The following is a 15,121-nucleotide window of genomic DNA, read 5'->3' as shown; positions in this document are numbered from 1 at the left end:
AAATGAAGCAGTAAAAACCCAGAATGCATTTCTCCAAATGTTGGTGTGTCTAGTGCTGATCAACACAAAGAGACTAAACCACCCACAACTTGTTTGTCTAGGGCCATGGTGCTGGTTGGCTGCATGAGTGGCATGAGGTGGTCCACGGTCTGGATCCTGCGTGTGGGGTTGCTCCGCAGGCCTGATCAAATGTAGGGTTGGCATGGGGATCAGTCTGCAGGTGTGATCCAGTATGCTGGGCTGGCCCCACATGGCGAGTCTGGCTGCTGACCTCCTTGACACACTGGTGTAATTGGTGCACAGGGCCATGTCATCTGCCCTGTGAGGCTCCCCATGGGTCTAGACATTTGGCAAGGAGGAGCGGGGCAGTATTAATTGCTGTGGGTCCCAGAGTATGGCACAATTAATGGTGCCACTACCTCCCTCGCTGCAAAATTTCTGGACCCAGGGGGAAGCCCCACAGGCCAGATGACACAGCTCCATGGGCTGGATCCAGTCCATGGGCTTAGGCTGAGCACCACTGGTCTAGGGTGCGTATCATCTAAGATGAACTTACCTTAACTCACGTTTGAATTTGGGTCTAGTTTAGAGCCTGTCTAAGGTATTCATAGATTAAGAATGAGGATTCCCTGCTTTGGTTTTTGCTGTGATGATGCAGGTCACAATTCACTTCACAATTCACTTTCACTATTTTTTAATATTGGCCAAACTAAGATATTGTGTTTGGTTGACACAGGGGCTTGACACAGCCAATCACTTTAGCAAGTAACTTAGGCAGATGCTTACCTTTAAGTACACTTTGGCTAGGTACAGACATTCAACAAATCCATGGCAGAATTGATCTAATTTATGTGGTTTTCTATAAGTGGCATAGTTTAGATCAGTAGTAAACAGAGCGCACATTTCTCACTGGGGTGGGAGTGGGGGTGGAGAGGGAAAATCTTAAACCAGGTTTCACTATTTTTACACCAATCTGTGTGTGCCAAACTTCTGTTCTGTTCCGTTCTGGGTATAGACCAGTTTCCAATCACTTATGCAATAGGTAAAAATGTAATGTCTGTACCTGGCTTTTAAATCCATCCTGATCCAATGAGGCATAGACACATGTTTACTTGTTTGTTTTGCTGAATTAGGACTTGCCTCTGGCCCACATTTTTTAATAGTGGGTATTGCACTATTGGCTTTTTTAATAATGGGTATTGGCCCTGAGAAAGCAAAGCTCTTTGGATTTGGGACCCAGCTGAATGAGATCCTGCTAAATTTTGAGCCTGATCTTTCAAACCCCGTGTGCAGTGCCATAGCAAGGGCGGGGGCACGAGCAGGTGAGTGCCCTGGGTGCCGAAGCCGGCGGGGTGCAAGATGGAGCCGTGAGCGGCTCGCTTAGGGGAGTGCAGGGATGGGGGGAGGGTGGCTGCTGCTGCCGTGTGCACTCCCAGGCAAGCATGGGGGATCATGTGCCCCCCGGATCCATGTGTGGGGCAAGGGTGGGCTGCCACTGCAGGCTTTGCCCCAGGCACCAAACTTCCTTGCCATGGCACTGCCTATGTGTGCGATTTTTCCCATTGCATTTAATGAGCGCTGGCAAAAACTGGGTTTCACAAAGTGGGACTTTAAGTAAGCTGAACCCATGAAAAACAACAAAAAAGGCTCTTTAAGATCTGTGAAAATCAAATGAAACTAGGAATCGGCCCAGACCGCAGTCACAATATGAAGCAGCAAGGTAAATGAGTCCCTACTGAGTTCTGCGCTGCTGCAGCTCAACAGCTGCTGGCATTTGAGCTAGGCAGTGTAAACCTGCAATACAGAATAGTCACTTCTGTGGCAGCAACAGAGACACACCTGAAAGGAAAAGTCTCTTGTACAGCGGTGTGACATCTCTTGATTGCCTTTGATGGTTTATGGGCCGTCCATTTTAGGCTTCCTGTCTGCTTAGCATTTCGATGTGCGTTTGAATTTCAAACCAAGGCTACATCTCACCGGGGCTTGCTCTGGTGGTCTCTGGGTAGCACCATGCTGAAACTAACTGCTGACTTCAGCAGAAGATAGTATTAGGTGAAACATCAGAGCAATCACAATATTCAGTGGAAGAAATGCAGTCATTCTCCTTTCCTCTCTTTCTTGCCATTATACTTTACTGCATAATAGTCACCACCTATTTCCCTCCCTGTTCTTTGGGGCATCGTATCCATAGCAGAAAAGCTTTGCAAATGGATTCAGCTTTGTTTCACACTCGACAGCTATATCTAAATGCCAGTCCTGCAAGGCAATATAAGCACTCTCTGGAGTTTTTTCCCTGGTAACACTGCATTTTGATCTCTGCACTTGTGGCCAAATTCAGTTAATATGAAAGCAATATTAAATTCTTCATAAACATCCCTGATCTCCAAATGCTCTTGTACCTTGAGCGACTACCCAAAGCAATCTGGATTTCCAGTTTGAGCACTCAATTTCGGAAGCTATTCATGGACTGTGAAAGGTGCAGTTCATTACCAAGGATGGTTGTTGGTTCCTCTGGAAAGAAAGTAATTATTCAGGCGCTCAGAAATGATCTGCTGAACTGATGAATCCCGTGTTTTTCTTGAGGGGGGAGGAAAAGATCTTTTATACTACAGTGTGCAGTTGCTTTAAGCAGCAAAAAGCCAAGCTGATTCCTTGAAAGCCAGAGCTAAATTCTGTTAAACTCAATTGGAGTCCTTCCAGTGACTTTAATGAGAGCTGATTGCGGCTCCTGTTATCGGCCTTTCTTATTTTACTTATGTACCTGTAGGCCCTTATCATTGTAATAGGCAGGGAGGTATAATCATTAGAAACAGGCAGGAAATGCCTTTCCTGTCCCACAGAGCTGGCAGAGACTTCAAAATGTTTCCGTGCCTTAGCAGGATGAAACAAAACCTTTTGAAGTCTTTTTATTTTATGTGGTGGGGAGAGAGTCAGAGAGAGAGAAATATCCCCCAGAAGAGCCAGTCGCCTAATAGTCAAGACACTCTGCTGGGATGTAGAAGATTTAGATTCACGTCTCTGCTATGAATCAGGCAGAGCAGAGACTTGACCGGGGTTTCCCCCATGCCACCCAAATGCTTCAACCACCCACCTGTTGGCTCTGCAGAGCGGGGAGTTGCCAGAGGCATAACGGGGCAGTTCTGCACCCTGGGCGGGCGCAGCACATGAACCAACAGCAGGGCAGCTGCTAGTTTTGTGCCACCCTGGGTTGGTTCTTGGGGCTAGTGCTTTAGTCACCCCCATTATGCTACTGCAGTGTTTCACAAACTTTTGATACCTGGAGCTCCTTCCTTCCTTCCTTCCTTCGAACTGGCAGCACACTTCACTCTGACACCCAACAAGGTGTGTGCATATGTCTGTGTGTGTGCACGTATTCTTTTTTTTCAAAACACGTAACCTACTCCATTCCCCTGGCAGAGGAAATCAGACTCGTGCTAAGACATACTGTTAAAAATGACTCCATAACTTTGCTGAATTTTGTGGCACCCCAGCTGAAAATCCCAGAGCTAGATCTAAATCCAGAAGAGATATGGAGGGGGGCCTGGAGGCCAAAAGAGTGGGGAATCTCTGATGTAGCTGGTGCCACTTAAGGGTGGCGGGGCAGGACTTCATGCTGCTGTGCCCTGCTCTTTCCACCGTCTGTCCCCCACCTTGGCCTGTACCTCAGGGGCAAGGGCATCCCCCACTGCTAAGGCTGCTCCTGCAGGGTCCCACACAGGGACCTCTGAAGGTCGTCTGGGCCGACCCCCGTCCCGAGTCAGGACTGCTGTGGTTGGGAGTTCTCTTCTCCCTCTAGCCACACACAAGGGAGAGGCTGATGTTCACTGCAGAGGGACAACTAAATATCTTGAGTCGGTGTCTAGTCCAGTTACAAAGGATTGTGATTTACCTGGAAACAGACATTCACGTTCGTACTCAGCTCATTTTTGTCTCCATTTGGGCAGTTCAAGTATATCATGTAGCAGCTCGTACACACACACACACACAGTTAGTCCCATTGGCTCTTAGAAGACTAAGTGTTTGAGTAAAGACTACTTGTACACTTAGTTTTATTGTGCTACTGTGTGTCACCCCAGGTTTTGACCAGAAATATCATCCTGGAGCCCAGAAAACATTTCCAGCAAGTTTCTTCTTTTGGTCAAGAATAGTTATGTTCTTACCAAAAACCAAAAAATAAAAAATTCAGTTTTGATAAAACTGGCATTTTCCAGTGGGGAAACTTTGTCAAGACAATCCCCAGCCAGTTCATCCTCATCTGACAATTGGGAATAGGGCACCATGAGAGGAAATGACTTTGCTGAGGTTATGCAAGAAGGTTGTAGTAAAGCCAGGACCTGAACACAGATCTCCCGAATACCAGGCTAGTGCCCTGCACACTAAGCCATCCCTCCCTCCCGCTACTTCTAGTATTGAGTATACTGCTTCTCAAACCAGTTATGCTGTCATTTCTATGGAAGAGGTGAAGCTGGAGTGCCAGTAATTCAGGGGGCAGTGGGGATGGCTCTTTTCTACCTGTGGATCTCTCATGGATCCCAAATGCTCAGTGAAATCACAGTACCAGTGTTCATTGAAACGGTGATACACTTTAAAAGTCAGTTCCAGGTATCCAGGTTATAGATGTATTGGTCTAGTGGCAAAAGGAGTTGGGACTTGTGGTAGAGGTGATATCTTTTATTAGACCAACTAGATTTGTGGGGGGAAAAAGTCTTTAATTGCAATCTTCTGGGCACAAACACCCTTCTAAAGGCATAGGAGAAAAGATGGTAAAAGTTCTCCTGGATAGAAATGAAAGTAGTTGGTCTAATAAAAGATATCACCTCTACCACAAGTCCTGATACCAGTACCCACGGGTGTACTTGTAAAATGGCATGACTAGAACTCACCTAGACAGGGACCTCAGTGCTGCCCAGACCAAGCGCTCTTGCTTTTCCCCCGGTACGCTGTGTTTCAGACAGCTCTGACATTGCTCAGTTCGATGCCCAGCTGGGAACCTACTACATTGCAGGTCATGCACAAGGGAGCTACTGAGGCATTTAAAACGGAGAACTTCACTGAGCCCAGCGGGAGACCATAGCTTTAAGTAATGGAGCGTGGTCCTCTTTGCATCCTTCAGCACATGAGCTGGTGTCCTGCTGTTTGGTATTGTGTGCTTGAGGGAGCCATCTAGTGATGGAAATAGGATTAGCCAAAAACCCAAGACCAGGTCACAGTTAGAAATGTGCCAACAGGATCCCCCTTTTCAGGGAATTTCAGGAGAGAGGCACGGTCCATCCAGTGACGGCCTGAAAGCGAAATAAGCTACAATCCACAGGAGAATGCCTTCTGGCTGATAAGACATCGGGTCAACATTGATTTTTGAGACAGAAGGAAGAACTGAATTAAAGCAGACAGGAAAATACCAAGGTGTCTGGCTGCACTGGGATGAGTCCATATGTTTTCTACTGTCTGAGTTGCTTGGAAGGACGGGGCACTGAGAAAAAATAAATGTGGTGTGAACTAAATGGCCACGGGCTGGGAAATGCAGGACTTATTTGAATTACTGCAGTGTCTAGAAGCCCCCGGAACAAGGCTTCGTTCCATAGGACTCTGCATCTATTCCATTTTAAGGGCCTGGCCCGACACCAAATAGCATACACTTTAAATAGACAAGAGAGGCAAAGAGGGTAATTGCACCCTCGCTTTGTATAAAGGAGCTGTTACCTAAAAAGATTAAGGAGCTTGCCCCAGGGAGTCTATGGCACACCTTAGAAATGAGCCTGTATCTCCTGAGTCCCAGCCCAGTGCCTAAGTCACACAACTCTCCTTCCTCACAACACACAAGAAAGCCCACCCTGTGCTCTTAAGGAAATCAAACCAAATCTAGCACTGGGAGGGATGGTAGTCAGTGCTCTCAGCTGCCAGCAGCTAAATTAATTTGTCAGGAACAATAAATCACTGAGCTGTCCCGTTCCCCACTTCCTCACTCCAGCTGAGTCCATTAGTGCCACCCCGTTACTGCCTATAGATAGTATCTTTGTAACATCTTTCCAAAGCCTTCTCGGGGACTGGGTCATGAATGTCCCTTTGAGCATCTAGATGAGCTATGGCAGTGGAAGCTGAAATATCTCTGAGTGCACGGCATACACGATTGCTCAGGAACTTAAGGTGCCTCATACATAGATTATAATATATCCCCTTGCACATCACACAGGCTGAACAGTGCCATGAAATGAAGAGACATCATAAAACAGTTTAAGATGCAGAGATTAATATGTGCGTTAGCCAGTGTGATTTTGGTTGTGCCCTGCATTCTGGCTCAGATATCAATAACTTCAGTACTGGGAAAATTAATTCCAGCTCTGTGCATCAATCAGGATGCGCACGTACAGCTACACTAAGTCCCAGCTATCATCAGCAATTAACTAGCCCCCTTGATGTTCGTGGTGCAGGTAGAAACATCCTGAAATATTCTTCAGTCAGCATAATTGATCTCTTTACTAGAGTGAATTCTGAGCAACCAAGAACCAGGAAGATATTATGAAATGAAAATGCTGCTTTTTCTAAATGCTACAATATTATGAGCTTTCCTGAATCACTAATACTGCATAGAAGGGCAGAAACCTGATACCAGCTTGAAATCTCATCTAGGTTTGGAGCAAGGGCTTTATTCTGTGTGACTTCAGTCTGATGGCACTGTCAAGAACCTTACGGTCTTTTTAAAGCTCCCCTATCCCATGGCAGCTTTTATAAGTGCAGGAACATCAACCTGGTTTCACCCTGATTTCTGATCGAGAAGGGACGTTCTCTTTTCGTGAGTTTTCCCTTCTTGGTCTCTGTTTGAGGGGTGCGTTCTTTATCACCTCATGTCCCCAGGGTTTTGCTTTCAATGGGCTGCGCACACATGCCTGCACCTTCTATTTAAAATCCAAGGGAAGCCGACATTTGCTGCCCTGTAGACCAGGCCCACGTCATTCTCAGTCCTGCTCAAACCAAGAAGGACGCAAAGAACCAGTAGTATAACTAGGGGGGGACGAGCCTGGCACCAGCCCTATGTGCCAGCTTACAGGAGGTGCCAGAACGGTGGGTGTCTGCACAGAAAGTCTGCAGTGTGGTGACAGCAGCTGTAGCTGGGTGCAGGGCCACCATGTCAGCAGCAGTTGGGGGTGAGCAGACCACACTGTGGCAGTGTCAGCCAGGACCTTCGAGTCCCTGGGGGCAGGTCAGGCTGACCCCCACACCAACACACACTCTTCAGCAGGGTTTTGCCCAGGGTGCAACACTTGTTAGTTATGCCTCTATACAGAGCTACTATATATGATGTTAACCTGAGCTACTTCCAGAACTAAACTACTGAGGCCCTTAATGTGCTTGACTTGACTGCCATGATTGAGATATGTGAGCCTGCTCCTGGAAATAACCTTATCTAAAGCTTTGCATGAGGTGGGGCCTATCCTTTTTGGTTGTGAAAGTGGTTCCCTTTGCTATTTTAAAAGTGTTTTATCTCCCCCTTTCTCTTGGTGCAGCCTGGCACTTGATAGCTGATCAACGAAGTAGTGAAACCTGCAGAATATGAGGTCTGTCAAGGATCTCTGCAAACCTTTCATCCCCTGCTTAGTCCTGCTCTTGGGGAGTCGGAGTAATAGCTGCTGACTAAATATAAATAGATATATATATCTATATATCTATATAAATAAATATATATGCATTATGGGAAGATATAGAGAGATAGAGATATCTCTATCTCTATCTCTATATATAAATATATATAGAGATATCTCTAGCTCTATCTCTAGCTCTCTCTCTATCTCTATATAGAGATAGAGATATAAAGATATCTATATATATATATATAGATACATCTATATATAGATACAGATATAGAGATATATAGATATCTACATCTATCTAGATAGATATAAAGATAGGCTGTGGCTTAAAGAAATCCCTTCTGCTCTTTTTTTTTTTTTTTTTTGGAGACTGATTGCCTTATGTCCTGATCCTGAAAATGCCCCAGTGCAGGTACTCTGTGGTACTCGGTATAGATGCAGGAATCACCCCTCAGCGTGGGGTTTTAAAGGCCAATTCTGCAGCCGGCAGCACATGGGCACAACAGTTCGAGACTGTAGCTTTAAACCACACTGCCTCCATCCTTGGCTGACAGAAATGAGAGCTCTGGGGGGTCTGCCTCTCTCCAAGAACTGTTTTAGCAGAGCAAGAATTCCTGAGCAGTTCTTCCCCGTTGCGAGCCAGGCTTGTCCCCTTTCTTGTTTGTTCAATATGTATCATTATTACTGTATTTATTTGAATCCAAGATGAGATCCACCCCCGTCCAATATGGAGGGGGTGTCCTGTCGTCTTGGATTTGAGTACAAGGTGGCGGGGTGCAGGCAGCTGCTGTGGCTCTGACTCTGGCCCTGAGCCTGCCCCTCTCCCCTTCCACCTGCCCCCTGCAGCTCCTACATCCCTGTCTACCCCCCACAGCCTCTGCCTCCTTTCCCACCCCCACCCTACTCCTTACTGTCAGGTGCAGCTCTGGCTCCGTTCTCTCCCTGGTATGGTGCACATAAAAGCTCTGACCCGTGCCTGGCCGTGCAGCAGCAGTGGTAGCTCTGGCCACAAGATGCTGCTGTGTGGCCAGGCAGGGGCTTACTTCCATGTGCTCTATGCCCCAGGAGCTTTGTTTAACAGTAAGAGGGACACCAGGTCAAAGACTATGGGGAGGCATGGGCTGGAAGGGCAAGGGTTGTGGATGGCAGGCAGGATGCACTTGCTTTGGGGTGCAGGGAGGGCTAATGGCAGGAGATGCAGTCACTGTGGGAGGAGCAGATTGCAGGGGGACCTAGGGGGCAAGGGGGCCACCTACCTCCCCCACTATATTACCCCCTGCCACTGTTTTCCTTGCTGTAACCATGGGTGGGTGGAGATTTATAGCAACCCTCTGCACGTTAGATTCTATATATGGAAAATGATAACAAATGTATAATTTTCCCATAAATAGAATCTAATTATTGGAGGGTCTTCTTAAATCGGAAGTCACCTTGGATTCAGGTAAATATGGCATTTTGTAATGATAACAATATATCGATGGGCAGCTTCTTACCTGTCAAGCTGAGTTTTAGTTCCTTTAAAGAAAATTAATTCAAAGCTGTGTCCAGTACTGTCTTATTCCTGGTAGGTTCTTACCCTATGCTCATCACCACCATAGCTGAGCATCTTCTCATAATGCATTAAGTGATATAACTAGTCTCTCTTGTAATGTTGTTTTCTCATCCTCTCTTCAGGGGCAGAAGCATGTACAAGAGTGTGTCTTGTTTTTACACTTTAAAAAAAATGACTTCAGGCTACATACTGCTTTGTATATATGTTAAAGCAGGCAAGGTCAAAAAACACAGGACTTGAAGCAGAAGGTGGTGGGGCTTATGATGGAAATGTTCCTCCCACACCAGCCCAGAGAAATTTGTCTCCTGAACAAACTTTATTTTTACGGTAGAGAGTCTTGCTGGGTCAGATGTGTGAAGATGTATACCAGGATCATCATCTCCGAGCGCTAGCCAAGATTTTCTGTTCTGGGCTCAGGCTATGTAGCACCTCTACAATAGTAGATAAGTCCTTGAACCTGACTTAGTATCTTCTAGGAAGCCAATGTAGAGAGTGGAAAATAAGTCTGATGCATCTGCAGTAGTTTGTGTTGCATTGGTTGATACTGGTTTGATATTGCATTGGTTGCTGCTAAGAAATGCACTGTAGCATTCCTTACTGACTAGCAGTCTTAAGTGCTGAAGGCTTCATTCCCAGGTGTACCACACTGGTCTAGTCCAGATAAGAAGTGATGAAGCCCTCATTATTTGTCAGGGTGGAATGGAGTCTTTTAGGTAGCAGAAAGGGACAGAAAACTTCTCTTGGGTGCTGCTATAATAGAGCTTAGCATCCATTATTCAGGAAGACTGTACTGTGGACTGGATCGACCACTTCTAGGTTTATACCTTCACACAAAGAAGGCTACAACATGGCTGTGAACTCTTGGGAAGGCTCTCCACTGTTCACCAACATCGTTTCTCATTCTTGGGTTCAACAACATCCTGCTGTTCTTCATCCATGAGCTGATCCAGTTTGAGGAATGTGATACTGCTCTTGATACTTGTTCTTGATGCTATCGGGGTTGCCAAAAGTGAAGACTACAAAGGGATGCATTTCAGCAACAGCATTCCTTTCAGTCCCTGTTGTCGGACCACATCATTTATTGACTGCATATAGACATTGAGAAGGACTGGAGGAGAATTAATCCTTGTGGGGTCCCGTGAGCAAGGGAACGAGTTGTAGAAGTGCAGTTGCCCACCATTCTTTCTCTTTGAAGGAAGAACCCAAACCATCAGTTTAGTGCATTTCCATGGATCCCTTCCACCTTTCTTAGGACAGCATATCATATCAAAAGTGTGTAATGCTGAGAGAGGTCCAGGGGCATGAGAATGAGTTTTATTCTGTACATCTTGACAGAAGGGGATAATTTGTTAGTCCTGGTCTGAACCCAGAAGCTACCAAGTCTAGAGTAGATGATTTTGTATTTCGTCTTTGCCCAACTTCTCTATGAATTTACTCAGGAATGGGAGGCTTGGCACTGAGTGAAACCTGGCTCGATCATGTATTCCTTCAGTCTTGGTCACATTAGTGCATGCTAGAAGGAGGACGGAGAGATTCCTTCCCTGAACAACATGTTTGCCTATTTTAGTCAGGAGTGACACCGCTTGTTCATGACTCTTGCAAGCCAGGAAAGATACCTCCTGGTATACAACTTCACTCCTTTGGCCCAGTGAGACTCTGTACAATAAAAATAAAGTTAGGATATAGTTGGCAGAGGATTTTAAAGCAAGAAATGTGTGCAAGGAATTGTAGGCTTTTCATGGACAGAAAAAAGTTGAATGAACTGAATGCCTTGTCTGCTACACATTGCTCAGCCTAGTCTAAATGTATGTGGAACCTGCCACCTGGTATAGAAAAAGACAAATTCTGCATCTATATGCTCTGTTGACTAAGCACGTAGGGTGGGATTTTTAAATATGCTCGTGTCCTGTACTCAAGTCATGTCTCTATGATCCCACTGAAGTCTAGGCCAGTTCTGTCATTGACTTCGGAGGCCAAGGAGTTATGCCTACCATAACCATGTCAAAACTCCTACCCCTGGCATTTATGGATGCGGACAATTGGACTATTTGTATTTGTTACTCACATAAGTGATTTGGGGTCCTTTAGTGCCCTTACAGATGTAACATGGGAGTTTTTAGCATAGCTTCTGTGTTTGATTGCTTTACCCACTTACTGCTTTTTGATAATATGGAAAGAATTTTTAAACTAGGTCGGACAGGGAGCCAGGACACGCTGCAGCTTCTGTGCCTCTGCACTTGACTGATGTTTTTTCAAAAGATTTGACATCCTGTTCCCAGGCAGTGTGAGCTAAGCTGCAGAGATAGCTATAATCGACTGGTGCTGATAAGAAGGTTACACAAATCACTGATGTTTCAAGAAAGCAAGGCTGGCTTGGTTCACTTAACGGCATGTGCCGGCATCACAGTTTGCACCATTTGCCTTGTGCGATTGAACCTTCAGCGAAGAGTCAAGAACTGAATGATCTGCTCTTTGTGCCGTGAGAAATGGGCACCTTGCGCATTAAAACTGTGTTTATAGAAAAGGACCTTCTATTAATGGATCATTTCTTTCCTATGGAGAGAAGAAAGATCATCCAGTGGTTACTCTGCAAGTATGCGCTATGGGGAGGAGGACCTAGGGTTAAGAGCGTTCCCAGGACATATTGCAATTTAATGGCAGCTCTGGTTTGTATCAGGCTGTTTTCTGCTTATCTATGTCTTGTACTGTTAATATGCTAAGTATTTCTGCCTCTTTCTTTGCAGTGAACAAGTATGTGGTCAGAGTGTTTACTGGTGATCTTAGTGGCAGTGGAACAGATGCTGATGTTTACATTAATATCTTCGGCAAGCACGGAGACACAGGTATTCATATGCAAATTGTTTCCTAAAATACTTCTTCCTGCTCTGCAGGCCTGATAGCTGAATAACAAACAGCAGCACTCTGGAAAAATTCAGAATGATTTGGCTCGGTGAAAGGGACAGCAAATGGCTTTGTCTACTGTAGGATTTCTCCGACCCGTAATTCCCAGCAGGTGCAGCTGCAAAGCAGCAGTGGAGGCTGGAATGCAGACAAAGCGCGAGCATTTCTATCACTGTATCTTCGTGCGCGCTCTCTCTCTCTCTCTCTCTCTCACACACACACATTCACACACACAGTCACAGACACACACGCACACTCACACATGCATACACACACTCATACACACTTACAGTTACATTCTCACACACACACACGCAGTCACATACAGACACACACGCACACTCACACATGCTCACACACTGACGCACACAATGAGTGAGAAATATAAACCAGTGCAACGGGGAAACAATCCACACACGTACCTGTACAGGTACAGAGGATGGGATGTCGGAGAGCCTTTTTGTATAGCTGGGAGGAGAATTTTATCTACATGATGTATTTGACGTCAAAATTGTGAACTATGGTTGGATCTCTCTGTTCAGTTAAAATTCTTGACTCAGTTAACACTTTATCAGGTGATTTGAATTAAATGGGGATAAGTTGCAGTTTAGGAGACAGAGGTTGTATCAAAGTATAAGTGGCAGGTACTTGATTTTTAGTCATCATTATTTTACTTTAGCTGAATAATAACTAGAGGTGAATCCAAACCAAAACCCTAGATCTACCTCTATGGCAAAGCCCTAAAAGCTGTGGTGGAAAATGATGCCCTTTCTACAGTTTAACTTTCCTATTGAATTTAATAGAAAATGGCCTTGCTTTTGTTGAAATCTCCAGAATTCTTCATTGAAACTATGGAAAGTAGAAAATATAGACTTTTAGTAGAACGCATAGGGAGCACTACTGGTTTCGTCCCTTCTCAGTTCCTTAAAACTTAAGGCAATAATATTTGATATTCAAACCTGGATCCTAAATCCATAGCTAGTTTAAGATGTTTCCCTTTCTTTATAATAATTGGAAGGCCATACCTGCCTTCACATTTCCCTAGGATTTGGCATTCTGCTGTGTGTGTTCACACCTCTGACTTCTGAAAGCAGACCTGTTTGAAAGGCTGCAGTGGACAACAGCGTAGGAGCCTTCCAACCATGCACCATACCTTTTCCCACACCACACATAAGGCATGTACCGCATCTTGGGGAAGGCAGAATTAAAAAACAGCAGAATTGTCTAGCATTATGGTCTCAGAGGGTACATCTACATGGCACCCTGCAGGACGTGCTGGGGAATGCCGTGCTCCAGGTGCACAACCCCCTGCAGCAGTGACGGGGTTTCGCACCTTGGGCTTCTCCCAGTGCAATGGGACCCTGGATGGGACCCACTTCCCCATCACCTGCCCGCCCCACAGTGACCGCCCCTACTACAGCTGGTAAGGCTTTCACTCTGTTGGGCTCCAGGCTGTTGGCAGCCACTGTGGCAACTTCACCAACATGAGTGCCGGCTAGGTGGGCAGCACCCACGATGCCTGCGTCTTCCACAACTCCGCCCTGCCAGCCCTGGTGGAGAGCGGGCACTTTGCACTGGGGGTGGAGGACACCTGGTAGCGGGAGTACCAGCTGCAGTGGCAGTGACAGCAACAGGTCCTTCCCATCAAGGCCCCAGGTGAGCTGCTCACCCAGCAGTGGGGGCCAGGGCACTGGGTGCAAGAGGCGCCGGCCAACCACCTCCTTCTGCACTCCCTGGTGTAGGCTACCTGGATGGCTGCCCACAAACCCCAGCCCTACTGCAGTACGCACCCCCAGCACCACACTCACTGCAGACAGCTCTCAGAAAAGCACTTTATGCCCCTCCACCAGCACAGAGGCACCCCCGTCTTCCCTCCCTCCCCAACGACAGAGACCCTCTTGGCGTGTGGTGTCAGGGATGGCACCAGCATGAATAGCCCACAGGGTCTCCATGCGACAGTCCAGGAGCTGCCAGGCTTGGGCAGATGCCTGCAGCACCCAGCACAGGGGCATGGCACAGGACAGGCAAGCAGGTAGCAATGCTATGCCAGGGACCAGCGCCGGTGTCTGGGCAGCTGCTGCGGCTGCCTGGGGGCCTCTGCTGCATCACCTGGTGGCCAGAGGCTGGTTGCAGGTGGCTCAGGGTGGTGCCAGGCCTTGGCAGGTACCTGCAGCACCCAGTGGAGTGAGATGGCACAGGACAGGCAGGTACGCAGTGATGCTGTGACAGGGACCAGCACTGGGGTCCAGACAGACTGCTATGGCTGCCTGGGGGCCTCTGCTGTGGGACCAGATGGCCAGAAGTTGGCTGCAGGTGGCCCAGGGCACTGGTATCCCTGCAGCCTTTTAAGGGCCAGGGGCTGGGCAGGCAAAAAGCTGCCCCAGCCCTGGGGCTGGAGAAGGTCTCAGCCCTGTAGTCCTGAGGTTCGCCCAAGGGTGGTTCCCTGGTGGTGGGGCTGACTAGGAGCAATTTGCTCCCGGTCAGTGTTTACAAGTGTGTTAGTGTGCAGTAACTACTTTGCAGTTAATTTGCTACCTGCATTTGCTGGCACCGGAGAGTAGACCAAATTACTGTGCAATAAAGCATCTTGTGTAGATGCACCCAGAGAGCATGGAAAGGTGTAATCTTCAGTTCATTCACCCTCCCTTTCCTTTTGAGAAAAAAAATCCCTTTCTTTTTGAATGGAGTTGTCAGTAGCTCTTGGTAGCTCTGCCAAAAGCTGAAACTGAAGCTGCTGCTGAAGACCTCAGATCTAGGATGTTGTGGCCACCTACAAATTCATCCAGGGGTTGGGGGAGACAGAAAGGAATAGGGGATAATCTGTTTACCAGAGTGCCCCTTGGGGTTACTAGGAACAACATCCATAAACTGACGGATAGCAAATTTAGATTAGACATTAGGAAAAAATTCTTTATGGTAAGGGTTGCTAAAATCTGGAATGGGCTTCCAAGTGAGGTGATGACCTCCTCTACCTTGGAGGTCTTTAAGAGGAGACTGGACAAGCACCTAGCTTGGATCATCTGACCCCAGCGCTCTTTCCTGCCCAGGGCAGGAGGTCGGACTTGTTGATTTACTGAGGTCC

The 15,121-nt window shown here is 46.8% G+C and overlaps 1 protein-coding gene across 1 annotated transcript in view; it reads left to right on the top strand.

Annotated features, from left to right (window-relative positions):
• The window catches only part of LOXHD1 (lipoxygenase homology domains 1), a 194,840-nt gene that overhangs the window by 28,743 nt on the left and 150,976 nt on the right, over window positions 1-15,121 (top strand). Inside the window, exon 5 of the mRNA XM_006034862.2 lies at window positions 11,883-11,981. Within this exon, the coding sequence (XP_006034924.1) occupies window positions 11,883-11,981 (99 nt within the window). The remainder of the gene's footprint in view (window positions 1-11,882; window positions 11,982-15,121) is intronic.

This window comes from Alligator sinensis, unplaced genomic scaffold (assembly GCF_000455745.1).
Source record: "Alligator sinensis unplaced genomic scaffold, ASM45574v1 scaffold518_2, whole genome shotgun sequence".
Classification (NCBI taxonomy): Eukaryota; Metazoa; Chordata; order Crocodylia; family Alligatoridae; genus Alligator; species Alligator sinensis.
Note: the sequence above shows the minus strand (reverse complement) of the source record. Positions and strands in the feature narration are given on the sequence as shown.